General features: G+C 40.8%; 2 protein-coding genes and 1 long non-coding RNA gene across 4 annotated transcripts in view; 1 reads left to right on the top strand and 2 right to left on the bottom strand.

Moving 5' to 3' along the window:
• Positions 1-2491, bottom strand: part of ZFAND6 (zinc finger AN1-type containing 6) — a 44456-nt gene extending 41965 nt beyond the window's left edge. Inside the window, exon 1 of one of the 2 annotated variants that reach the window (XM_061371368.1) lies at positions 2094-2491. The gene's annotated coding sequence lies outside the window, so the exon portion shown is untranslated. The remainder of the gene's footprint in view (positions 1-2093) is intronic. The other variant, XM_061371366.1, reaches the window with a different exon arrangement.
• A 2819-nt stretch (positions 2492-5310) lies between these two features.
• LOC133222024 (uncharacterized) lies at positions 5311-26246 on the bottom strand. Its single transcript, XR_009728155.1, has 2 exons — positions 24639-26246; positions 5311-6464 (listed from the first exon to the last, which is right to left on the bottom strand). It is a non-coding gene; the product is annotated as an uncharacterized LOC133222024 (long non-coding RNA).
• BCL2A1 (BCL2 related protein A1) lies at positions 22539-24641 on the top strand. The gene is made up of 2 exons (XM_061371369.1): positions 22539-22958; positions 24394-24641. The coding sequence occupies exons 1-2, from the start codon at positions 22539-22541 to the stop codon at positions 24496-24498; spliced, it is 525 nt and encodes a 174-aa protein (XP_061227353.1). The 3' UTR covers positions 24499-24641.
• Positions 26247-27460: the final 1214 nt, after the last annotated feature.

The raw sequence follows: 27460 nt of genomic DNA, 5'->3' as shown, positions 1-27460 counted from the left end.
GATTCTATGAAACAGGTCATTGTATTGAAAGTCCAGAGGCTACCAACGGCTCTGGCAACCAGGTACTAAATTGTGAGTATAAAGGGACCAGAGATGCTCTAATATGACAACTTTGTCCACTGAAAAGTCTCCATCCACACGAGAAAGCTGGCCCTATCTGGGTTCTGGTCCTTGCAATCTAAAGGAAGACCCTGTTGTCAGGGCAGCACTGCTTGGTGATCCATTAATCATAGAATCATAGAATGTTTAGGGTTGGAAAGGACCTTAAACGTCATGTAGTTCCAAGCCCCTGCCATGGGCAGGGACACCTTCCACTAAGACCAGGTTGCTCAAAGCCCCGTCCAACCTGGCCTTGAACACTGCCAGGGATGGGGCAGCCACAGCTTCTCTGGGCACCCTGTGCCAGCGCCTCAGCATCCTCACAGTAAAGAATTTCTTCTTAATGTCTAATACAAATCAACCCTCTTTCTATTTAAATCCATTCCCCCTTGTCCTACCACCACATGCCCTTGCAAACAGGGACTTTTACCAGCACTCCTTTGGAGGGCTTTAAAAGTCAGCAGAATTTAGTGCACCCCTGAGGGTGCTCTGGGCCATTTTTTGCTTTTGCGACTTTCTATTGCCTCCTCTGCATATAGCAAAGCTCTTGGATAACACTGTGTCCCTGGATTCTTGGATTTAGAAGCCTGTTTGTGTAAATAATCTTGGTGCTCAAGCACACACTGGTGCCTAGAAAGCAAGCAGTTTGCTCGAAGCATCTGTCCAGGATCTAGATATAAATGTTCCAAATGACAAAAATGTCTGTTCATCCATCTACCTTCCTGCTTAGGAATGCCAAGAGCACTGGATTATTATGGGTTTGATGCTCTTGTTTGTTCTGTTACTGTCCATCTGACATTGCTAGTTCAGATAGGCTGTTTGTCAATGCCAGAGAAATCTGCTGCAACAACAGAGGGAGTATCTGGTGTTCAGTGTTCTCCAGCTCCTTGAGGGAACTACCTCATTAGAAAAGCTAAAACATCATTTTGATTGCTTAGAAGCAAGCATTTGTTTTGCAAAAATCTCCATGCAGTTAACTCCTTGTAAAATTATAATGCCTCAAGTCTTTTTCTAAAGCAGTTCCGGGTACTGGAATGGCTTGAAATTTGCAGCCAATAAAAAGTTTTACAGCAAAGCAGATCTGATCAGTGTTTCTTTAAGTGAGACAATTAAACTGTGCTGTCAAAATGTCATCAGATTTTGGTGGATTTAAAAACAATAAAGCATTTTAGTGGAGAAAGTAATAAACCAGGACATTTCTGTAGCTTCACAGATGTTTATAATTTTATTTGAGATTTGGTGTGCTTTCTTTTGGAAATTTAGAGCTTAGATTTTTAGTATACCTAGAGCACAAATTTTTTTGTCCCATAATATGCAACTATTGTGTCACGATCAGCTTTGAGCTCTCTCATAAGCTTTGGTGGGGGACATCAAACTGAAGTGGGATGAGTCTTGTCCTGGTATTCTACTTTAGGAAAGAAGCCTGTTGGAAGATTGATAACTCTGTCTGCTTTTGGGTAGTGCCTTTCATTCAGGGATCCTACAGCTATCACAGAAATCCCTAAGTCCTTCTAGCCAGAAGTATGACACATCCTTACTGCCTTTCTGAAGTGTGCTTTACTCACTGTATCGCATCAGGAGGGACAGAGTCTATCCATCTCTCACCTCCATGCTGGCAGTTTCCCAAGGAATTGCCAGCGAACATAGGTTACAGACTATGTTCCCTGCACTCTACACAAGGAGAAGAAAGGGCCAGAGACAGAGGTATCATCTTCCTGTTCTCCTGTAACAGATCAAAATCGTTTCGGTACCATCATATGTGAGCAGCTTCTACACAGACATAGCCTGTGTGAGGACCACAGTGACAAAAGGAATCAGGGACAGCAGAGGCCTATCCATCCACATTCCCACCACATCACTGCTACATTTTATAAAACCAGATATTATTTAATTTAACTTAACTGAAAGAAAGTCCGGTGTCCGACTCTCTGTACTATCTTTTAATGTACTGTGCACTATTCAAGACATATTAAAAAGACACATTAGCAACTTACCAGAGTTAAACACAGCAAATTCCTGGTGAACTTCCTCAGCAAAAGTACATGTAGAACAAGGTTGAGGATTTGGACCACTGACAGGTCTATGGTTGAGGAGAGGTTTTTTCGTACTACAGTCACAGGAACGTTTCTGTTCCTGCTGTAAATGCTTAGCTAATGTTTCTTAATGCACATCAGTTGACTTGGAACTTCAGAGGTTTACGAATTCTCCTTTCTTCCCTGCGATTCCTTCCCCTCTTCATCTTTCTCCATTTCTGCTCTTCACATTCCCCTCTTCTGCTGCCCTCTGAAGTACTCCTGAGTAGTGGGGTTATGACATAGCTGATAAACTAGGAAATTATAACATCAGAGCAATAAATCACACCTCCCTCCCAGCGTTCTTCTCTCTGCTTCTTTCTTCCTTTTCTACTGATCTCCTAAAGGAAAGAGGAAAATCGTGATATTAGAAGGAAGCATCTTCTTCCAATCTCTCTGCTCCCAGTCAGACCTCTTGTAGGAGGTGATTTTATCCTCGTCTTTAAACATTCTGTAATCGTGATAATAAATTTATGCCCCCTCAGTTTTCAATCTTAAAGAATGAAAGCATGATAGTCTTCTGTTTTCACAGTAATGGCCATTTGACAGTAGTTTGACATCTTACAGGCTTGTAAAGTTTTCCTTGCTTTGGGAAATTCCTAATAATCAGAGTTGCCACAAAAAACAAGTTCTGCAGAAGGAGAGCATCACACCCGAGTTCAGAGCTCCAGACTGCAGCTGAATTTGTTTATTTCACTTAGCAAAACTCTGATATTTCTGAAAGTCACACCTCCTAGAGTATAACATCCCAGATGTGAAGGTACAATGGGTTCCTGTGTGCTTCAGCTGTGAGAAAGCTGGGGTGTATAAGTAATTCAAGTTCTTCCAAAACACTGTCTTATAAAACCTACACTGTGCTTTGCTCTTGTATGAAGCATTCTCTACAATCTGCTTGGGAATATGAATTTTACCTAATTTCTTGTCTTTCCTGGGCCAAAATAACATTTACACACCCCACACCAAGCTCACTAGCTCTCACGAAGAATAATACTTAGTATACTGCTGTTAATTTCCTCACACACCTAATTATATAGTTGAATATGTCAGCATTAAGTTATGTCTATATGACAGGCATTGAAGTGGCTGTTATGTAATGCAGATGTACCCAAACCACATAAAATGAAGCTAATACACTGCTAACCAGTGTAGAAGCCATTGCTAAGCCACATGGACTGCAAAATCAATCAGAGTAATATTTCTTGACTTACAGTCACTAGCCTGTACCAAACTCTGGTTTTAGCTACTACAGTACTACTGGCAATAAGACCTTGCCCAGTATTTCTACCTACACAGCAGTGACCACAGCCTTGAGTTCCAGCGGTGGCAGATTAGCCTAGCCACAGAAGGATAAGGTTTCATCATCCCCTCTTTCTGCATCCATATTCTCCATGAGAAGTTTCCACCTTTGTGGTCAGGGTAGAAGAAAGGGATGGTAACCTAGTTTATAATTCATATGGCCCATTTTACAGCTTAAAGGAGTGGTGGAGATGCGTTGGTGCTGAATTGGTGGATTATGAGCTATAATACTTTCATGCTAGTGTCAATAACATCCAGTAGAACATACTGGGAGGAGCACTGATCATTTACAAAACTACCACTGAATGTGCTGGAGGTGCCTGCCAGAGCCCTTCCCATTGGAAAGGAGAAACTGGGAGAAGTAAAAACCATAGAACAGAAGGTTTTGCTAACAAAACATCCAGTGTAGCTAAAAGTCAACATTAAGTCTTGAGTAAGCCAGAGAAATTAAAGCAATAAGAAAAACGGGAAATCATAAACATTAGAGAGTTATGTATTAGTCCACATCTAACACAAGTTACTTCTCAAGGGTTTTCTCCTCCAGTGCTACAGGAGATTTTATGCATGATCTTGGGCAACATGCATAGCTTATCTCTGCTGTGCTGTTAGATAATACTTCCCTTATAATAGCTCATTTCACAAGTTGCTGAGTGTCAGAGTATTTATTAGGATTATATCAGGTTTTGAAGGAAGAAGGGATAGGACCTGCAAAAGGCATATAAAAATGGGATGAGTTCAGTCGTCCTTGGAATCAGTGGGAGCTGAGGGCATGGCAGAAATCAGGCATTTTCAGGTGCAGTCTCTAACCAGTACAGAGGGAGCAGGTTTAGTGTAGAGGCAAGTATTAATGCTCAGTAGACAAATTGTTTAATTGCAAAAACCAAAAAATATTGTTTGATTTCCCATTGGCAACACTTGTAGAAGATACTTCAGTGTAGGACTGCTTCTTCTCCCGATGAATGAGCTCCTGGTTAAGCCCTTGGGAAAAGTTTGAGTACAATTTCTAACGGGTCAGGGCTGGTGAAAAATGGGGTGATAAAACTTTTCTTGTTCAGCAAAGCAGAGTAGTTACCAGATGTGCAGAGGCTTCATCAGCATAGGGGCCCTTGGTGGTGAAGAGTCTAAGTATATAGTGACAAAGAAAAAGACAGGGGTGGGCAACCATGATGGCTGGTCATGTTACTCCTTACGGCATTAGATATATTAAATTGAATAACACACAATAGGAAACACTGGAGTCTGCCAGCATCTGGGAAGACATCAGTACTTCAAACTCATTTGATGGCTAAATCAAGTGGCATTTGTATGAGTGGGTTTTATATCCTTTAAAGTTATTTCCACCTGTTAGCAGCATAATAACTATGGAAAGATCAGAACAAACAACTTTCACCATTTCTGTGCATGGAAAAGAATATGCTACCTGCTGCTGAGTTGCTTTCCCTGGCTGTTACCTTTATTGACTTATGTATACCAGAGAATAAACCTTTCGGCATTGCAGCATTCTTTGTCATGTCCAGGTAATTAAAAGAATGCCACTGCACCTGGAAGAACTACGAAAATGTTCTTATAAAAGTCTCAGCAGCATTTAATACTTTATTCATTGCTATGTTGTTGTAATTTTCCTGCCTCATGGAAGTGAGACACTACCACTAAGGCCTAAGGAACATCCTCGATTACATTAGCTCCATGCCTTTTTTTATATCCTTCCTGTTTTGGATCCTTGTTTTTAAACAATCTTTCTGCTCTCAAGAAAGAAAGAAAAAACCCAACCTTTCTTCTGCTAGAAGCAGGGAACCAGAACAGGCAGCATTTAAGCTTTTATCCCTGTTCTATACATAGAAAAAACTGTCTGAAATCTTTATTTCCCAAGGAAATATATTCTGTGTTTTAATCTTGTAATGCCTGAATAATTGCCTTGCATACAACACTGTCTTGCCTGTTAGTGACTTCAGGAACTCTAAGTAAAAATAAAGCAGTTTAATATACACAAAACATTGATAGTTTTATTACAGAAGGTGTAGGAAGCCAAGCTGCACAAGAACAGACATAACTATTAAAGGAAAATTATCAAGTTGCCACAGCAAGCTGTTCAGAAATAAATGTTCAGGTCCCCCAAAGCCATGTGATGGGTTTAAAGACTTTTGGTTTTCAAAATACAGGTTCAGTGTGTTCTTACTTGCCTTCACTTTTTGATATGCTGGGGAATCCCAGGAAACAACTTTATCTTATAAATGTGGAGGCTGAAATCTTTGTTTAATAGAGATCCTTGAGTGTTAACATGACTCCAGAATCTAGAGATTTCAAGAAATCACCACCAACGTCACATGGCCAGCAATAATGTCATAAGATTTAGCAACATTAGTCTATTCAATTATAGCAAATTAACTGATGCTCCCACACATGCAGCTCCTTGGAGGTATACTGTGTTATTCCATCCAGCAACCTTGTCTCAGAGAAGGACTCTGTCTAGGATTTACAGACACCTTGTGGCACAGAGGGAAGCAAAAGCAAGTTGGGACATCATGAAATTCCCATTATATTCTGTGTATGCTCAGATCATCCATAAGTACATATGCAGTATGCCTGACTCATCCCCAAATCCTGGATGTGAGTATAGGAGCCCCAGGGGGAGATTATGCCAACAGTGCAATAAGCAACATGACTAACATCTATCATATGTAGTTTGTTTTCTCATCCTTTTTTTTTTTTCCAAGGGAAAGACCGCATGTCTTGGCAGGTACTATTAGTACTCCCTTTGCATCCAAGAACACAAGCTCTAGGAATTGCATCTAGCACAGGAAGCAGAAGATGGTGATGTTTGTGACAGCCATGAGGCCCTGAGGGAATTAATTACTTACTTTGGGACGTGGCCTGTCCCCTGCCCACACAAGCTGCACTGTCATTTTGCAGAATCCCATTTACCCAAGGGACACGGCTGCCAGTGAAGTGCTTGGTCTGAAGGTCCAGATGATGGGGTATGCCCTATCCAGCCCTGAGCTGTTACACTCAGAATTTGCTTTGAGAAGAGAAATAAAGAGGAGAAAATTCAGAATGATATTCAGTCTAACTGCATCAAGCTGTGTGAAGGTAAAGAGATTAAATGAATACACCAAGCCCAAGGTAAATTGGTGACAGTAGGCTGAAAATGCCATCTCAGGGGACAGTCCACCCCTCTGTGACTTTCATCCAACACCAAGCCAGTGATACAATTTTTAATAATTCTCAGCAAAAGCAATCTATACTTTCTCAAATAGATTGACATATCCAAACACTGAGTCATTGTGCTGATGGGAAAAGCAAAACCCTCATTCTGGATGGAAAAGGAAAGAAATCACATATTTAGTATTACCAAGTATGTTCAGTGATAGCACCAGTGTTGACAGTCCTGGCCATTAGGTCTTACAATATTCCCTGTTTTTCTGAAAACAGGAAATTGTGTGTAGCTCATGAAAAATGAATGCCCTCAATTTCCAGCCTTAGTGGTTGCAAAGAAGAGCTTGAAGACCTGAAATGGGTGTGCCTCACAGCCTTAGAAAACCCAAAGGCAACCTGAAAATATGCATTTTATTGTTTTTGATCATCCTCGTGATTTTAAGTCATGCATGACTTTTCCTGGAGGCCTGACTCACAGCTTTTATGGGGCTGCAGTGTCCCATGAAGAATGAACTGTAAGAGCTGTACCCAGTTGACAGGTACGGGGCAACCAAGCAAACATGAAGTGTTTTGTATCTGCCAGCAAGTTTTGTTTAATGCTGGCAAACATGAGGAGTCTGATATCCTGGTGTTTTATGGGAGCAGATAAAGCTGATGAGGAGTGAGGGGAGGAAGGATTCCTGCCTACCTCAAAAATAGGTGAAAGTTGATCCCAAGTTAAAAAAAACCAAACTGAATCTAACTGCTACCGCTGTGTTAATGGATGGTTGGGAAGCCAGCGAGGGAAGGCATGTGTTTATATCGCACAGCTGGTAATAAGGGATTCTTGCTCTTGCCCTGATTCTGCCACTGACTCATCCAGCAGGGTTAGGCCTACTTCAGTTCCCACTTCAGAGGAGATTAGGCTTAACTTTAGACCCAGCTGCTGTCACATTTACTCATGTTGAGTAACACTCTCTTCTCCAGTGACACATTTGTAAAGGAAGAAACTCTAGTTCACAGAAGGTGAATGAATGAGCCCCCCATAGAGACTGAAAAGATAAGTGTCCTCTGCATAGAGGTGCCCTAAGGCTTAGCTGATTAGGCCTATGCCTGATACATCTCTTAATTAGATGTAGATATCAGGATCAGTTACTGATCCTATTCTCTCCAGGCTTTCCTTTAGGAACAAGGGAGCAGGAACTGAGGAAAATTTGGGACTTGAGACTTGCTTAGTTGTCAGGCCCACCCGAGTAGCTGACAAGGTGATGGAGAACCACCTAGCCCCTCTTCCATGTTTAACTCTGAATCAGCAACAGAGAGAGTGAAGAATACACAGTACCTTTATGGAGATGCTTTATGAAGTTTTGCACTTAAGTCTAAGATGCTTTGCTCCAGAACTGAGCTGAGTGTTGTAGCCCAATATAAATCACATTTGTAGAAGTTCTGCCAGCTTTGAGCACACACAGCATACCAACAACCCAAACTTGTCAGTAATCACTGACAGTGACATCCAGTAAATCCTTCCAGGGAGGTTTTTTTAATGTTACACAAATGTTGGATTGCAAAATAAAGTTTAAATATTCAACAAGTTGCATAGATTCCCAGACATCATTTGTTCAAGAAGTTATCTGGGTAATACCAATGAGTATTATCAACATTAACGTATATATCAGATATGCTGATTAGATATCTGCTGTTGTCAATGCCAGCACTGTGCCATGCCTCCATCTCCCCTTGGATACATGCTTTGTAGAATGGCTGCAGATGTGTTAATAAGCACTAGATTAAAAATAAATCTCATAGAATATCTCTGTTATATTTAAACAACATATCCACAATAATACAAGTGAACTTTTCTCTTGATATTACCTCAGATTTCAAACAAACTGCATGTAAAATGAATTCAGACCTGTGCCTCATTTGCACTCTTATGGAGGCCCTTATATTTTTACTTCAGATTTGAAATATTCTACATCATCTTCCTTTGCTCAGTGAACTCAAAACATTGCTCTGCTACACTTTCCAGTCTGTAAATTACCTAGTTCACATTTACTACCATCAGTCTGGTACACAAAAAAAATCAGGATAAGCAGCTAAAGATTGTCCAGACTTAAACACACTCTTCAGAATTCATAGCTGTTGTAAAACCCTCACCTTTATCCTTAGTGGCTCAGGAACTTCCTGTCCCCTGTTTATTACACATCCATAACTTACAGCAACATAAACACACATCATTGTTTTCCTGATGCTTTTGCCATCCTGCTATTTTATGATCCAGTCAGTTGGTCTATGAACACATGCACCAGGTAGTGCATCTTGACGAAGGAATTGGATCACTGCCAGTTCAAACAGTCAGGCTATTATTATGGCTAATACGCTAGAAGTGTTTGCAATGGGTTTTTAAATAATCCTCTACATGTATATTGCACCATTCATCCTGAAGAGAACCAAGGTGCTGCGGAGGCTGATAATTGCTCTTTTTCCTCATTGCTAAAATGTACCTGCTGCTAAGCTGGAGAAATAGTGACCATCCTGCACAAACAGCATTAGCAAGTGCAGTAGGTAATGAAGCAAACAATAACACTGCCATTTGAAATTGCAAGCTGATTACTTGATTTGGAATTTGATGAGCACATAAGAGCTGATATGCTGCTGCTTGTAAAAATATGTCCCAAAGTATTTTGGGGTTGTTTCATCACTTGTGTGTGATGGCACTTCAGCATTAGGTTCTCTGTCATCACACTCAGCACGGTATTTCCAACTGAGCTCAGGGACAGGACTGTGACTTAAGCATTGAAAGCTTCATTTCTAGCAGCACATGAGTTTCTCTGAAGTATTTCCTAAGCAGTCCAGTGACTCGTGAAGCCCAGCTCCCCTTTGCTGAACACTTGAGCATACACAGCTTTATTCACTGCAGCCCAAACACAATACACGTGGGAAGGTACATGACAGGCAGCTTTCAGCCAGGGATGTGTAGGAGCTTTGCTGATGTCTGAGTTGTAACACAATTAATACCACACTATTTAACAGACAATGAACCTTTCCTAGATATGATAGGAGGATATTCATCATTCTGCTGGACTTAGAGATGCATCATTAGTGCATTCCCACAGTCTGCTCTAACTTCTGCTTTGGGCCTGGCTCTGCCACAAATACTTGAAGAATAGGAAGATCAGTTGAATATGGGGAAGGTAAGAAAGCCTTCTATTATGTCTTTTTTAATAATTCAATGTGTTGCTGTATATAATAACAGAAGGAATTAGTCATCTGAAACAAGCAATATGATATGGACAGTCTGTCAGGAACTATCTGCTGTGTAACCTATTATTATATGAATGGAACTGTACCACAAGGGAAGGCAACTGATCAGACATTACCTTTAAATTTTTTTCCAAAAGCAGATGGGAAGTACCAAAACTGCATACACCAAAGCTGAAATCTCACTTAAAGGGAAGACATGAGAAAAATTCACTATAGGAGTAGCAGTTTGTGTCCTAATTTAACCTAATGCCAAATTCTTTGCAAATTATTTGAAGCCAGGAGCCCAACTCAGTCAAGAGTTGCCCAACTGGACTTTTGAAACCTCTGGCCAGAAAGGTGCACTCCTAGCAGCAGGATACAAGCTGGACTCATGGTACAGGCTTTGCATCCATCACAATAAGCACTGATGTCCCAGGACATCTTTGTTTTAATACCAGTCTCCTCCCCTCACTTACAGTACAGTGAACTGAGGTACTCACATTGCAGCACTGTATTTTCTCTCCAGCTCCCATGCATCAAACATAGTATGTCAAGCAAACAGTTTCAGATGGTGCTTGTTTTCCATGCTTAACTGAAATCATTAGGCAAATTATTTAGCAGAGTGCACAGGGATGTAGCAGTAGGATTCCCATTAATATGACCAGACATACATGACTAAATTGCTGCACTAAAATGTCCCTGCACAGCATTGTCTTAATAATCTTTTTAACTTTAACAGTTTGTTCTGTCTATCCAGAGATGCTGTAGACAAACTGAAAGTAAAGCATCCCAGATTTTAAGCACTCAAAAGTCAATATTCCCTTTCTTCAGGTTCCTCAAGCCAGAAGAATCCTTTGATGTTGCACGACAAAAGGACAACTTACCAAATTAAAAGCACTGTGATAGCTGAAGCCAATTGCTATTGATCAGTCCCTTGTAGGCTGGTAACTCAGCTGCTTTCTGGAAATAAATTTCTACAAATTCCTTTGGAGTCAACACTGCCTGATGCAATCATTTATGCACAATCACAAGGGACAGCCTGTCCTAATTCAGCATTATTTCCAATTTAAATATGTCCGAAAGTACCAAAATCCCAAACTTTAATAAAGGGGAGGATGAGGAAGAGAGGCATCAGCATTAGTTTGTGTAGCATTAATGATGACAGGATATCTTGTCACCATATCCTAATTCAAGTAAGTACAGGGACATATAGGAACATGGACAGGAAGGCACCACCAGTGAAGGTATTTAGCTCTAACAGCGAACTTCTTAACTATCATTTGGTTGTTTAACCACTGAACCCACTGCAAAACATACCAATGGCACAGAACAAGCTTTCACTGACTATTATACAAGTGCCTCAGGGAAGAGAGATGGTTTACAACATTACTGCACCACCATTCAGACAGCTCCAGTCACACACAAGAATCGCCTACTGAAAGCTCTGATGGATGAGTGGGATTGATTTACAGTAAGGCAGCAAGAGAGGTTTGCCTCTGCCATAAGGATGGCTCAGCTCTCCACTGCAGCTACTGCATTGCTATAATCTGCAACCCAGGGCATTAAGGACAAGTGAAATTGGTGTTTGTCCACCTTGACCTGCTGAGTTCCAGGTTGCAGCAGTTCAGATCCTGCTTGATGAATAGCCAAGCTGTCTTTGCAGGAGGGACAGGGCAGGAGGAGTGGAAGGTGGGAGGGAATGACTTCTAGGAGAAGGAACTGCAGCAGTTGTTGGAAGGCAAGTCATCAGCATGTGTGAATCAGAGCACCCGTTCTGGATTGTCAGATCTCTGCAAAACTACTAAAGGGAATGAAGGGATAAAGCTGTGAGAATTCCTCTAGCTTGCACAGCCCGTCTTAGCCCAGAGTTATGAGCTGCACACAAGAAGAAACTAACTGAAATTCTATGGTTTGTGTTACCAAAGAGGGTAGACTGTAGATGATCGCATTGAAATAGCCCTACATTTATCAGAAGGAAGTAACCTATTCTGATCTTACCCACTTCTATTTGCAACCTAGCTAGTATTTACACAAATATAAACCATTAGCAAGTCATGAGTGCAACACCTGTCTGAGGAAACTACACAGTCTATAGGGCAACCAACCTAGAGCATAACCCCTTTTTATGGCTGGCAGCTAAGAAACAGGTATTATATTTTTGCTTGTAAATTGAGCACATTTTGTCTGGACTCAGTGAGAACCAATAATCCTGCACCTTGAAAGTGACACTTTTACTGAGTCACTTTTCACAGCAGAACACCACTGCCAGTGTATTATTGGGGTTGTAAATGTTTGTTTCAGCACTCTTATCTTGTCAGTAATCACCAGCAATCAAGGAATATGTTTGCTAAAACTGAGCCCTACTGCAGAGTGTGAGCTTCTGGACCACACTTGTTATCCAGTCCTGCTTCCTCAGAAGATGACAGAAGTGTTCATAATTCCTTAGAAATGAGATGGTAGTTTACAGGTTGGATCCTACAGCTGCATGCAACCTCCCTCCATGCAAGGGATGCGCCATCAGTAAAACTTATGTATGTGTATGTGAGGCTGCAGGGCTTTAAACCCACAGAAAGGAAGAGGAGGACTGGATTACATGGATGTTTTAAGATAAAAACAATGTCTCAAAGAGACAAGAGTGAGAGAGCCCCAGTGCACCTAAAATGCCTCCTGATTTCATAAAAGCCCATGGTTAACAGTGTTATTTGGCAAGGAATTGCTACAATAAAAACTCATTTATTTTCTTTGGTGGGTATCCAGCTGGACACCACAAACAAAAAACCTGACTACATCATGCCTTTACCTTCTAAGGGAGATTAGTTTTCCATTAGATTACAAGTTAATTAACTATAAATATACTTTACTGTTATTACAATTATTTCCAATTTTTCAGTTGCAAAACATTACATACTGACAAAACTATTGCTTCATTTTAAAATGAGATTTTTATCCTTTTATGAAATCTATAATTTTAAGGTATTGTGGAGAGCTACACCACAAATTAATTCAGTACACTAAACACCAACATATCTGACTGTGACTGAATAGGAATCCATTCACAAATTGACTATCTAGAAAAAGTGATTAGCAAATAAAGGACAGAGTATCAAATAAATGTTGTTCTACGGGAATTTCTAGATTATACAAAATTAGCATCTAAGTAGTTAAAAAGGAAAAATGCTTTCAGGAACAAGTACCTCATATCAAAGATCAATGCAGAAGAAAACAAACTGCCTCAGAGTGTGGTAACACACCTTAGTAGAATAATTTTACAGCTAGCAAAGCATATTGTGAAAGAAAAATGATTGGAAGAGATGAACTTGATAAAGCTGTTTTTCAAATTGCCTCACAAGCACTCAGGCTTCAGTGACTTAACCAAAACATATGTCCAAAGAATTACGAGATCTACACCTTTGGCATCTCTAAGGTAGATCTATCTACTAGCCACAGTGCCACATGAGAGAAAAATGGGATCCAAGAGACATACACACACATGTCTATGTAAATGACAAAGCCAGCATCTCAGTCTATAATATGCTACATTAGGCTATGTATTAAAACTAGCACCTAGGCCTGACTGAGATCAAGGTCCCAATATGCTAACTGCTGTACAAATAAACAGCTCCACTGACTGCCAACAAAGGAGAGAAGAAAACAAATATTAGGGCTCTGACTCACACACAGATGGTAAATGACTGGAGTTACGTGCCTTTGAGTCAGCTCTTACCTGCTTCAGCTCCGTTTGGCTTGTAGCCACAGAGTTACTGTCATCAACAGCCTAGACTAAGACATCCCAGCATACCACAACCCAGCTGAGACACACACATCAACTCCCCTTAACATGCTTCCTTGGGAAGACTGCTAAATATAGGCAAAAGTAATTACACCTGAGTGTAATTCTCTAATTTCCTCTATTTTGGAAGTGAGGCACTGAGTCAAAGGGAGACCAGGAGTTTTCTCAAGGTTATAGAGGAAACCTGTGGTAGAAGTAAAAAAATCAAGTCATATTTGCAGAATCAGCAAATCTTTTAGAGAAGCCCATTCAATAGATGGGAAAATCAAAGCTCACTGAGCTGAACGGGACTGCCAGGCCATAGGAACACCAAGTTTTATACTGCATATAAGGACTCCAAATTTTGTGGCTTGCCACCTTTTGTAGAGAGCACTGGTGTCTGCCAATACACTCAGCTAATGACTGAGCTGTACTCTTGTGACAACTCTGAATGCCCTGGAGGTAGCCAGAAAAATGAGCTCCCTCTGGAACTCCAGTGGCTGTTTGTTAGCTCAGGAACATAAAGGAGGGTGTAAAGCAAAGTAATTACATTTGATGGGGGCTTTTGGGGTCTGGGTTCCAAGTTGCAAAATACATTGGGAACGGCTGTTTATTGACAAGCCTCCAAAAGGAAATTAAGGGCAAAGGAGAAACAAGGATGTTGCTATTATTTATGTTGCTTGAGAACTGGCCATTGGAAATGTGTTTCTCATTGAATGATTAACAGCTATCCAGCACAAAGAGCAAATAAAAACCTTGTCTAACTTGGTCAATCCCCTTCTCTCTGGTCTTGCTTCATTAAATCATGCAAAACTGTCTGTTTTATTTATTGTCCCTCTTTAATATCATCAGGAATAATTAAGAAAACATAAGAGATCTTTAACTAAAGTTCTTTTCTCTTGAAAATCAATAACTTTAGGCTTCATTTAGTTCCCTGTAGATAGATTCACATCCCTGCACAGATGAATTTACCAAAATCAATAGAACTTTGCTGAGGCACAGGGGTTCAGTCTGTGCAGAGCTCCTCTGACTTCATGTGTAAAGCACTTGATGCTGGGTCCAAGCTTCCATCTGCATTTGGGTTTAGAAAAGTTTCTCAGCTCTAGAATACACTATGAAAGCCCTTGATTAAGTCATTATGATGCATAATTCCCTGGCATGCCAAGAATCTAGTCCCAAATTGATACAAAGGCAAGTCTGCCAACGATGAATGGGTATTCTGGGGTTTCATTGTGAAAACTCAAAATTACACACACTGAAGTGCTGGTATGGAGTTTGCTTGCTGTTGCTACCGATAGCCATGAAAATGCCTCAGATTAAATACAATCATCCTCACTGTTGCCTAATGATACACCATCATGGTCCCACTCCTGCTGTTTTGTGAAGCATGGGGGGTTTGTGTTGGTTCAGCATTTTTGCCCACGCACAGTGAGCTGGGGCAGAAAACTCCTGGCTTTAATGGGTGAAACACCCAGCACAAGAGAATCCCTGCTCCCGACTGGGCATTTAGGTGTTGCTTTATTGCCTGTAACTGTTGGCACAAATAAGTAAACACTTTGCATTGAGATCATTTGAAAGGGTCTAAAAGAATTCAGCTTTCTGAAAGACAGAGAATTTTAGGGCCTGAGCAAGCATCAGTATTAGCATCATTATGACAACACTTACAGGCTTGATTCCCTAGATAAACCAGGGGCTCTATACACAGCCACAACAATTAAGTGATGGGCAAATGCAATTCAAAGCACAGAGTACCATAAAGGTATATGATTAAAAAATGAGCTCAAAAGTGAGTTTCCTTCTGATCTGGATAACTAGTCATGGTAGCATCAGCTTCCTTCACACTTCTTTAATGGGACGTCTTTTCACTTAGAAAGATTGAGGGGCTAGTATTAAATGTTCAGACAGCACAGTGATGAATGTGGTATAAATACCTGTGGAGACAGATGAGTTTGCTATTTCTGCTCACAGCCTTCTCCTAAGAGCACAGAAATGCCACCTCAGTGTGCTTTTTTGAAGGATCAAAAAAACATAATAAACACACGGATAAAAATATACAGCTAATTTCGTGCTGTAATTTGCCGCAATTTACACGTGATCATTGTGGGTTTGAAAATACTGCACTGTGCCAACATCAGAGTGACTGCTGAGATGGGGTAAATCAGAAGGATGAGAAATGCAGTTTGGATTACAAGTAACCCCTCCAGAAGGATTGCTGGGGATATTACCTTCACCAGTTCTTCCTTGCAGTTGACTTGACTTATGCAGATTTTATTCTACCACAAGCAATACAATTTCTTAGGTGGATGAACGAGTTTCATAGCAACTGCTTTTAGACTTCAGAAAAGTCCTACCAAATGGCACTGTAGTCTTTGTCTTCCTCATGTGTTAGATGCAGGGCTATTTCTTTGTTTTAATAAAGGCTGTAAACAGTAGGCCTAGCACCACATTTTGACGCAAACAGACATTACATTTGAGAAGGTAATAAAATTTCAGCAAAATTATTGAATTACGGTTCAGAAATGTGGTTTAATAGACATATTTATTTCCAGCTACTCTGCTCTGGTGAGACCCCTCCCTACAGTACTGTGTCCAGCTCTGGAGTCCTCAGGACAGGAAAGACATGTACCTGTCAGAGCAGGTCCAGAGGAGGGACACAGAAATGATCAGAGAATGGAATACCTCTCCTGTAAGAAAATCTGAGAGAGTTGGGGTTGTTCAGCCTGGAGAAGAGAAGGCTTCAGGGAGACCTTTCAGTTCTTAAAAGGGGCCTTTAAGAAAGATGAGGAGACTTTTTAGCAGAGCCTGCTGCAATAGGATGAGAAGTGATGGTTTTAAACTAAGAGGGGAGATTCAAGATGGATGTAAGGAAGAAATTGTTTACAGTGAGGGTGGTGAAACACTGGCACAGGTCACCCAGAGAGGTGGGAGATGTGACATACCTGGAGACATTCAAGACCTGGCTGGATGTGGTTCTGGGCAACGTGATCTAGAATCATAGAACAGAATCATAGAATAGTTAGGGCTGGAAAGGACCTTAAGATCACCTAGTTCCAACCCCCCTGCCATGGGCGGGGACACCTCACACTAAACCATCTCACTCAAGGCTTCGTCCAACCTAGTTCATCCATCTAATTGAAGATGTCCCTGCTCATTGAAGAGGGTTGGATTAGATGAGCTTTGAAGGTCCCTTCCAACCCAAACTGTTCTATGATTCTATGAAAATTACTGAAATCACATTACATATTAATTTCCTTAAGCAGAATTTCTATTCAAAGATCTGGGTTTATTATAAAAGAGGAAAACATCTGTACATTACATTTGTATTTTTGTCCTTTTTTTAATAACTCAAAATAACTCAAAACAATTTGAAAAGGGAATAAAAACAAATGTGCCCCCAGATGGGAACCCTGCAAATAAAACAAAAGATGAGTTATGAACCTTCATGAAGAGTGTTTTATAGTAGAAATACTAGTGTTGTTATAACCCTTTTTTATAGGGTCATCAACAGAGAGAATATCGTAAAAAGAGGGTAAAATGATTTATTAAAAGAATACATTATCTTCTAAATGAAAGATATTTAATCTGTGAATCACTAACACTTGACCCAGTGCAAAGGTTTCTAGTAGTAACAGGAGCAGATGTAGGCTTGATTTAAATGAGGGGGAAGCACAGAAGCAAGCTCGCTCCTAGGAGGGCTAATGTAGACATCTGCAAACCTCTAAGGCATCCAGGTAAACTGTACCTGCTGAAGTGAGCTTGAATTCTGAGGTGATTTATTTTAAACCCATGACATACAGAAGCTTCACTTGAAAAATCAAATAGCAAAGAATTTAAAAGAATAATCAACTTTAAACTATTGGTAGCCTTACTGAATAGCCACGGGTTGTTTTTTTTTTGAAGGCACCTAAAGGAACTGGGCATCTATATTCCATTCATGCTCAGTGGAAACTTGTTATCTGAATCTTGAGCATATTTTGAAACTCACATCCAGTGGGACTCTCTATATGCTAAGTAAGGCTCAGATGTTACTGAAATACTGTCTCACCACATATCACCACCTTTTAAAGTAGCTTTAAAACACTGGTGCAGCTGATGCTAAATGCCTGTCTTTCCTGATGGCATTATGCCTTTGGAAGATGCGGACCTGAACCAAAGCTGCAGATGAATGTAAAAACTGACTTTGTACATGTTAGCATTGTGCCTGCCATAGCAGAATCAACCAACAGTGAAGACCACCCTTGACTTGTGGCTGTGAGGGAGACACATAGTTTTGGTTATCATATGGAGACATCATCTCCTGACTTCTTATTTCATGAATAGTCCCAGTAAGACCTTTTTGTTTTTTTCCTCCTGGGAACAAGTATTTTCAGCAATGAAACTGGCTTCAGCAGACAGTGTTTCTGCTTAGCAAGAAGATCTTGCTACCAAGACTTTACTTGTTCATGCTCCATTGCCCAGGAAGTTCAGGGAGCCTTGCGTTTCTGTGGCTCACTGCTCACAGGTATGACTATTGGTCCAAATTCTCCTGATCCCAGATAAACACTTGGAAAGGCTTATAAGAATGTAGAACATGTGTAGAACACACAAGCATATGATGACATATGGCACATGCATTGTGGGCCGGTGTGTTTGGCTGCTCCCTTGACTCATGATGATAAGAGGAGCTGGGATCCAGAAGCTGACAGGTTCTGAGTTACGATGAGTTATCAGAGGAAGTGACAAGGCAGCAGCTGAACCCTGAGTAACACAGCCTGACTGGGCCCTTTCTATGCTCCCCTTATGTCAATGGAGTGCTACAGAGGAGTCATAAAGGGAGCAGAATGGCCTCTCAGATAATTCTTCTCATGCTTGAGATGAGACAATAGAGTGTGCATCTTCATATGATCCGTCTTCCCAGACATTGCTGTGTGGTATTTCTAGGAGCAGAAAATTGCTTATGCCTTATTGCTCAGCCCTCATTCTGGACTGCACCCCAGCTCAGTGCTAAGATGGAGTAGCTATTTGCTTTTGTTTACATTGGAGACCACTTTTGCTCTCCTATTAGCCCAGAATACCTCAACTGGCCCAGATGATGCAAAACCAGCTACATCCTCCTATCCCTGGAGCTTGTCTTCTGTGCATCTCTGAGACACACAGAATATTAGATGCTCTAATTGTCTGTTTCAGTTGCCAGAATTTGAGATCCAGGATCCTGCTATTCAGCCTACATCCTATAAACATTAGGAGATAGACTGAAGTGATTTAGAATGAACTGCTTATAAAACTTCTTATGGAGAAACCTTTCTTCACAGGAAGGAAACCTTTCTTCAAGAAGGAAAACATTTCATTGGAAACCTTTCGACAGGAGTCTGGTGCTTCCCAGGTGACAGAATTCTCTGGGAAACAACGTATCATGTACTAATTTAGATTATTACCAGGAACGAGTCTCAATCCTGCTGTATTTTAGTTCTTTGCTGCTACAGAACCCCAAAGCACAGACTTGAATTTGTATTGGAGCTAACGGGTTTCTCTGCGTGCATCCAGGCCGGCTGCGACTAGGTGGCAGCACTTCACTAGGCAACCAAGCCTCTGGATTCAGTACCAACCAACCATCCCAGCTCACAGAAAAGCCAGCTTGCATATTCCGATTTATAGGAAACCAGAGGGTAAATAAAAGTCAACAAAGCCTCCAGAAGCCTTGTATCAGGGCTGTGCAGGACAGCTGGGAAGCTACAAGTGAATTGCGCCATTCTTTTGCATGAAATCCAACCAAACCACATAAAAATCATCCTGGTTTGGACATCAAAAAGGGAAAAGACGCAGAAAAAAATCTCTGATAATTTCCTCAAGGCCTCAGACTGCTCCTCCAGACAAGGCTCACAATGCCCACATTCACCTGAACTGGAACAACTCTGGCAAGGCAGAACCAATAGCTCAACAAAGCTTTTGTCATTCTGGCTTAGTTTTGCCTCAAACATGATGAGATGACATTGTCTCTCACAAGTCAATTTTATGAGGATCTGTCAACTGAGTTCCCATCTGTTCTGGAAAATAAGCTTTTTCAGGTTAGGGTATGATGCACAATCAAATCCACAGAGCACAGATTTAAATTAAAGCATTGGAAGCCCCTTGCTATTGCCAGGTAGTTGGGGAGGGTTTGCATTTGAGCTTCTATGTCAAGCTGGTTTCTATTTCAAACATTTTATTAGCACTTATCATTTATAAAAGACAAAGTGTATGCAGGAAAGAAGAAAACAGAGAAGAAGCAACACAGTGTATGAGACTGCAGTATATGCAGCACTGGGGAGACAGAACAGGTAGGAAGATAAGTAGAGATTCATTATGTTGAAGGTATTCACTTACAGCTACAAAACACAAACTCTGGTAAGAGAAAGGAAAGTGCTCCCTAATACAGAAAATGAGCATCAGAGTGTTACAGTGGCACAATACAGGGAAAAGATTCTAAAGGCCATTTCTTACAGTACTCAGAGTTGACCATTAGACCTTGGGAAGACTGGGCTACACTCTCTGGTCCAAGTCTTTATGTGCGTATTTAGATAAATGAACTGCCACTGCTACTCACAGAATCATAAAATACCAGATTGGAATGGATCCCAAAGATCATCTGTTCCAACCTTTATACACCTCTAACCTCAGCATACAACACTTGGAATTGCACCCTCCACTACATGCTATTGAAAAGCAAATGTGTCTGACATTGAAGGAGTCAGACCTGGGGCAACTTCAACAGCCACATCCTGAACTCTGGTCACCAGTGTCACAGCTTGCTGCTAGAGATGTCTGCTCAGAGCTGCCACCCCTTCTGGGAGCTGAGCACTGAGCTTCACCTTACAGAGATCAAGACACTGTAAGTGACAGCATTTGCACCAAAATTGACAAGGTATTAACACTGATTTCTTTCAGTAATGGTGATGTATTCACAGGCTTATTTCATCACCCTTCTCAGAATCCAAAATGCTTCACTAATGAAGAAATATCTGCTTCTGCCTGTGCTCTACCTCAGCTAATTGTGAAAAAAGCAAAACTTGTCTCCTTAGGTACTGTTCACTGTTCATATTCAACTATTACATTCACAAAGAACACAAAAGTTTTTCATTAATCAATTATTAAGTCAGGCATGATCTGTAACTTCACAGGCTGTGCTGCACAGAAAAAGGATGCTTGTGATTTCTTTCCTCGGGTACCTTTCTCAGCTGTCTGCAGCAGGCATTTGACAGGAGGGAAGTGGTCTGGGTGGAGCAATGCCTTCCCTCTGCCCTAGAAATTTCAGCCCAGATTTAGCTGAGTTGGAAAGAGTTAAAGACTATCACATCCTTCTTTTTTCATTTGCATTCCCCATAAAACGTTGGCAGTTTGCTGAAATCACTGAACATAACAAAGGCAAAGCCAGCCTCAGCTCTGCCAAAGCAGCAGCTGCAGGTGTTGGATACAGGACACATCTGAACTCTGAAAACGAGCTTGGGAAGAATGAGCCCATTCCCAGTCCTAGCATCGCATTCTCTCCTGAAGATACCATCTGAGTTTTTCCAGCTCACACTGCCCTCCTAAACCCAAAGGTGAACACAGCACCAAGCAACCTCTTTCTCTGCTTCCAAGAGAAAGCAAAGGAAGCAATTTCCAGCATGGTTGAAGTGACTGGTATCTGTGCTATGCACAGCTTGAGGTTTCAAACCCCACTGTGGATGGAAGACTACTGTGTCATTGAGTCACCCACCACGCACTGAAAAACCCTGAGAAGGAACTGGAAACTACCCTGGTCTGCTCTAGGGTTTTCTGCAGAACTGTGATGTTAGAGCAGCAGCATACCCTTTTGGGGCATGGGGTGGGGAGGGGAAGGGGTCTAGCTAGGGTTAACACTATACTGCATATCAGCAAGCATATCAGCTTGCTCTAAGCAACCCTTCGCTGTGGGTTGAGGTCCTCTACAGATGCAGCCTGAACCTTTAGCAACATCAGGATGCCTCAGGAGAAATCTGTAAGGGAAAAGTGGACTAGATACCCCTGCCCCTTCCCCCCAAAATAACTGCTTGAAAATGGTAATAGAGGAGCAGTTGTTGTAGGTATCATACTTGTTACCTGACAAGAAAGATTCAAATGGTATCACACATGACTACCTTGGCCCCATATTTCCCAGCCCATGTTCTGACAAGCTGACTGCATTAGCATTGTCTTTCATGACTGTTTTTTACAGCAGAACTCCCGGGGGTGGGGGAGTAATCTTTGAAGCTACCCATTCCAAATCTTGAAAAGTACTCACTGAGAAAGTGTGGGAAAGTCTGGAACAGGAGATAATGCTATAAAGCTGGCTTTCCCCTTTATTCCATCCATATTTGTACCACTTTTTGCAGTTATGTAAAGCTCCCTGAATACTGAAGAAAGTTTATCCGTTCTTCCATGCTATTGGAAATATCTACTGGTATCTTCAAAAAGTTGTGAACCAGAAACAATTCGTTAAACTGCAATACAGATTGCAGCTTTAACCCCTGGCAATGAAGAGATTAGGGTAAGAGAAGATGGGGGGGGCTGCATGCTCCTACAGCATACACTTTTTAGTAGGTTTTTTCAAGCCAAATGGCAAACCTTTGCTAACATACACCATTCTCAGAATTTTGTAAGCTAAATGCCAAATTTTTGCTAGTGTTACATAGTAGAAGCCCCTAGGAAATGCCAATTTATACTGCTAAAGAATATGGTAAAAGCCGATCTATTTAGAGAACTAATAAATCTCTCAGGAAGACATGTTTCTCCCCTTGAGCACACACTTTTTCTTTCATTTCCGCTGTGACATATTCCACAACCCACGCTACTGTTAAGTCAAATAAAAACTCCATCAAAACCAGACGATACAAAGCTGTGTGCATGTCTTGTGGATGCTCATTACTGACCCTGATCAAGACTGGTGCACTGCTCTCTGCATTTCTTTCTAAATGGAAACTGCTGACTTCTACTACGTTTATTACTTAGCTCAAGATTATCTGCAATATGTGCTTCAGGAGTCCCACCTTGGACCAGCCCAAACCAGAGTTGCTCATGTCTTGCGAAACATTGCATCTTCACTGCAAGATCAAACCGAGGAGGCTCTCAGACCGTTCCTGGACAGAATTGACATCAGCTCTGTAGCTGTTGCCAAGAGAATTTTCAATGGTGTCATGGAAGAAAAATTTGCTGATGGAAATACTAACTGGGGACGAATTATGACCATATTTACATTTGGAGGTCTTCTCACTAAGAAGCTTCAAGAGCATGGAGTTCAGCTCACTGGAGAGGAAAAGGAGCAGATTTCTTATTTCATCACAGAGTACATAATAAACAATAAAGCCGAATGGATAGATGCAAATGGTGGCTGGGTAGGTTTCTCATTTTCCATCAAAATCTGTATTAGGAGATTTTGTTTCATTAACTGAAACTATTGTTACAGACACCATCAAAACCATTTTTAAGGTTTTATTTGGTGGTTTTAACATTTGATGACTGGAATGTCTTCCTGAGACATACAGTGAAAGTTTTGCTTGTGCTTTAAACAGAACAATGCTAAAAGGAAACTTTCTTTTCAAAATGGCACTTTCTGTACCTGTAACAGCAAAATCCTAGTTAGCCTTGACTCACAGGATCATATGGTAACTCAGGTTGAAAGGGACCTTAGGAAATCATCTGATCCAGCCTCCTGCTCGAAGCAGGTTAATGCCTGCATGGCATGCAAATTTCCATTACTAAATCTAAACTTAAGTGGTACCCTAAGGTTAGTGCAGCAAGGTAAGGGAAGAATATATGTGTGATCCTCACAGGTGAACTCAGTACTTTTGTAAAGCCATTATTTAATCCCCCAAATCAGTTTTCCTTACACAAATTTACAGGTAAGTGCAATCAAGGTTAAATCTTTTCTGTCTGGACTGAGATAATCCCGCATCTTCCATCTACCAACAGCTAGTGCTGAGGAGAGCATTTGTCAATATGTGGATTATTTTGCCAAGCTGCTGAAATTCCCTCCTGGCAGTGGAGGGGAGGTCCCTTTTGCTTTGCTGAGTTTCATCACGCCAATATTTTGTTTTCATTTGAAGTTAGGGGAAGCTGAGAATCAGTGACATCATTGTCAGTTATTTCCCTGGTACTTTTTTCCTTTCTCTATATGTAAATGTTACTTTCTCTTTCCACCCCCTCTCGACCCACTTCTCTTTCAATTCCTATCTGTTATTACTTTTCCCCTCATTATTTTCTAGTGTCTTGCTTTTCCTTTTTACTTTTTGCTTGTTTTGACCCTTCCCTGTCTGGTAGCAGTAAAAAAAAAAAAACAACAATGTGATAGTGGACCCCTGATGTATCAGATTTACTGTAAAGGCTTCTCTCTGCAGCTCTTTGAAATAGAGTCAGTTTTATTTAAGAGAAGTATCAGCTGCTGGAAACTTTCCACAATAACCTACTGTCTCATCACAGTAGAATGAGGAGTGTTAAAGGAAGATACTTACTAGTATATTACTACATCAGAAACATAGTACTTGTATCTTCCTTGAAGATGTGGGCCTAGATGATGCAGTTCACATTCATTTTCTATTTACACAGGCAGGGCACAGTCTTGACTTGGAAATCAAACATTCAGCAAGGTGCAGCTATTTTCAGCTACTGTTTTTAAAGCCCTATTCATCTTTTGGAGGTAGAGCTCTGAAAACCTGTTCCTCTATGCAGAATGGTGTTGCACTCTGTGCACCTGGTACCAGTAGAGTGGTGTTTTTCCTAGCTTAATGTTATTGTTAAGCTATTCCTAACTCTGCATGTTTCTTTCCATAGGAAAATGGCTTCCTAACGAAGTTTGAAAGAAGATCACGACTGTCTTTCTCCAAAATTACAGCCATGTTCATAGCTGTTTTTACCTTGCTCAGAGAATACTACTGAAACAAATGGACCTGCCTGTCATGTGTGAGCTAGATATTGCCACAAGCTTCATTGCTAAGCTTTCCTCCAAGCAGTATCAACAAGAACATAATTTTCTGTCCTACTTTTTTAACTTATTTGTATTTATTTTGAATAAATACAATGTTTAACATACTATCCTAATTGCCAAACTTGAGGATGAGATCCTTCCAAAGAGGAATTGACACAGCATCATGAAACAATTCAACTCAACCTTCCCAGGCAGGACTGCTTTGAAAGAGTGATCATTTTCCACATCCAGGCAGCTCTTGGAATCTCTGCTGCACCTCCATGAAAGGACATTGTTTTACTAAAGTACAATCCAATGGGTTAAGAAACAAGTTTTAATGTCATTTGCTTTGTAAATGAAATACTACTGTAATGCATTTTATTGCAACCTTTGTATAAGTGAAGGGGCAGGGGGGGCGGGGGCTAGATTCTGTGAGGAAAAAGGAAATGCAAATTCCAGTGTAAAAGTGGGTACAAGTTACTGACACAGACTAAGCAATTTTTATGGGAAGAACAATTTGTAGAAGTCAGTAACTTAAAAATGTGCACTCAATGTTAATGCAATGGTGTATGTTTGTTGTGTTTTTTAATTGCTCATATCTACAGTCAACGTTCTTTCAAATCTGTGTAATCATCTGGCTGAACTTTTTTAAACCAGGTGTTTTAAAATAGGCAAGTACAAGATATTTCTAAATGAGAGACTTATGTAAATACACTAATATTTTTGAAAAATACATTAAAATATGTATTTGAAAGTCTTATGATTGGTCTCATTTCTTCCAGAAAAATTGGAGGATGGGAAAAGATCTACCTGAGTAAGGTGACTCCTAGAAAACCTATCACAGTGCTACTAGATAATCCAAGTAGTATTTGGGTTTGACCTGAAGTCCAAGCATGTCAAGATGTTAATTTTTGGTAGTACTTAAGTATTATCTCAGAGCTTGTATAAGAAACAGATATTTTGCAGCAAAATAAATGAACTGGATCTGCTCTGATGACAGCAACTGTTTGTTTGGGGATTTGCTGCAACACAGCAAATTCAGGAGCAAGACTTCCAGGCTTTTGTAGTCTGGAGCAACTACTGTTTTGACTCAAATTCCATTTGCTTTCAAAGGTTAAATAGTTCTTCAAGAATTTGTCCTAGGAGTGTTTTCTTTAGCCGCAGTGACTCCTACATGAGGGAACTAAGGCTGGGTCTAAACACCCTTTTGTAGACATGCTAGGAGATGAACCAAACTGAGGCAGTGGTTGCTTGTGGCACACAACAGCATTATTCTCTAAGACAAATCCTCTAGACAATCAAGGTTTTATGGTACCGGGAGAATGAAGCAACCTCTTTCTGGTAATAGGTTATTCATCATTCATCCTTCTTGTAATAGATTCTCCATCATTCATCCTCCTGGCAATGGGTTCTCCACCTTGCATCTTGACATAAGAAATTTTGTACAGTAAGAACAATCATTTATGGAACAACCTCCTCAGGAATGTGGCAGCATCACCATCACTGGAGGCTTTCAAACTGGGAGTGAATAAACATTAATTTAATCTAGGCTACCTTTCCCATGAAAGGTTGGACCAGATGATCTTTTAAGACCCCCTCAAACCTGGGCTGTTGTGTGATTCTATAGTCCAACTTTGTTTACAGTTTAACTACAGAATACAAAGAGATGCTAACATTTGACAGAACCTGTATTGCTCTCTCCCTCTCCCTTTCCCTCTCCCTCTTCCTTTTCCTTTCCCTCTCCCTTTCCCCATCCCTCTTCCTCTCCTTTTTCCTTCCCTTTTCCCTCTTCCTTCTCCCTCTCCTTTCTCCTTCCCTTTTCCCTCACCTTCTCCCTCCCCAATGAAAACAAGAAAGATACTCAGCAGGACTTCTGAGAATTTTCTTGCTGTTGAAAAAAAGATGGCATCATCCTGAGGGCAAGGGGCAGCTAAAGGAAAATGCCCCTTCCAGAATACCTATGGAGGTTCCTGTCAGGAATCACATTTTAAAATATATTTTGACATCTATCTAATTATTTGCAGTCTAATAAGAACAGCAATTCTCACTCAGTTCCTTTCTGTGCACTACTGTAAGCACACACTGTAGTGGCTAACACCAGTCCATTAATAACCACATTCACATCCTTTTACACTAAACTAGTATAGTTTATACTGGGGAGTACAATTTGTTAATTAAATATAAAAGGCTAACCTAGCCTTTCCAAAATGCAGTTGATGCAATCATTTTAGAACTTGCCTTCATGGTAAGGCCTGGGTTTAAATCAGAGAAGCCCGATTTAAATCAAAATGGCCTGATGGGCTCCAGATTATCTTCATCAGAACAAGACCTCCATTTGCTCTGCATTTAAAGGCAGGAAAAGCAGTAATAAGAAATACTACCCAGATTCTAAACACAACAGAATGTCTGAAAATAACAGTGCTATTATCTAAGTCTTATAAAATAGTACAGATATTTGTTAACTGTCATTAAGTTATCTATACCAGGCACTGGGCAATGCCCCAGGTCCTGGGGCACCACTGCTTAAGTGATCCTTGCAGTGGTCAGGCAACACACTGCAGAACACAGTGCTGCTTCTAGAGCAGAAGGTAAGGTCAAAGAGCCACAGAGCGGGTCAGCTGATGTCATTAATGCTCACAGGAGCTAAATTCAGATGTCATCAAATGCCATAAAGAATAGTTTCATGAAAGCAACTGCTGCTCTAGAAACATCCCTTTCTGCACTTAAAATGGATCATTAAACATCCCCAAAATCAGCACCCAGTGTCTCCCCTCTGGACACAGCTCCACAGGCACAGCACTTTTCACACCACCTCCCTCATGGCCAGGCCAGTACCATAGGGAAACGAAACCGTTTGGTAGATGGTGGTAAAATATCTCACCAACACGTATTTCCCTTTTTACAGCAAAATTCCGAAGGGGGAAGAGGCTTCGT

The sequence above is a fragment of the Neopsephotus bourkii genome, unplaced genomic scaffold (assembly GCF_033783945.1).
Source record: "Neopsephotus bourkii isolate Nb327-2 ecotype Australia unplaced genomic scaffold, CSIRO-AGI_Nbou_v1 NB_1572, whole genome shotgun sequence".
Classification (NCBI taxonomy): domain Eukaryota; kingdom Metazoa; phylum Chordata; class Aves; order Psittaciformes; family Psittacidae; genus Neopsephotus; species Neopsephotus bourkii.
This window is presented reverse-complemented; position numbering and strand designations above follow the sequence as displayed.

Bases quoted from the DNA above. Each gene is read 5' to 3' on its own strand.
- BCL2A1 (XM_061371369.1), top strand. From the start codon at position 22,539: ATGGAAACTGCTGACTTCTACTACGTTTATTACTTAGCTCAAGATTAT. The intron at 22,959-24,393 runs GTAGGTTTCTCA...TTCTTTCCATAG, and splicing joins TAGATGCAAATGGTGGCTGG to GAAAATGGCTTCCTAACGAA.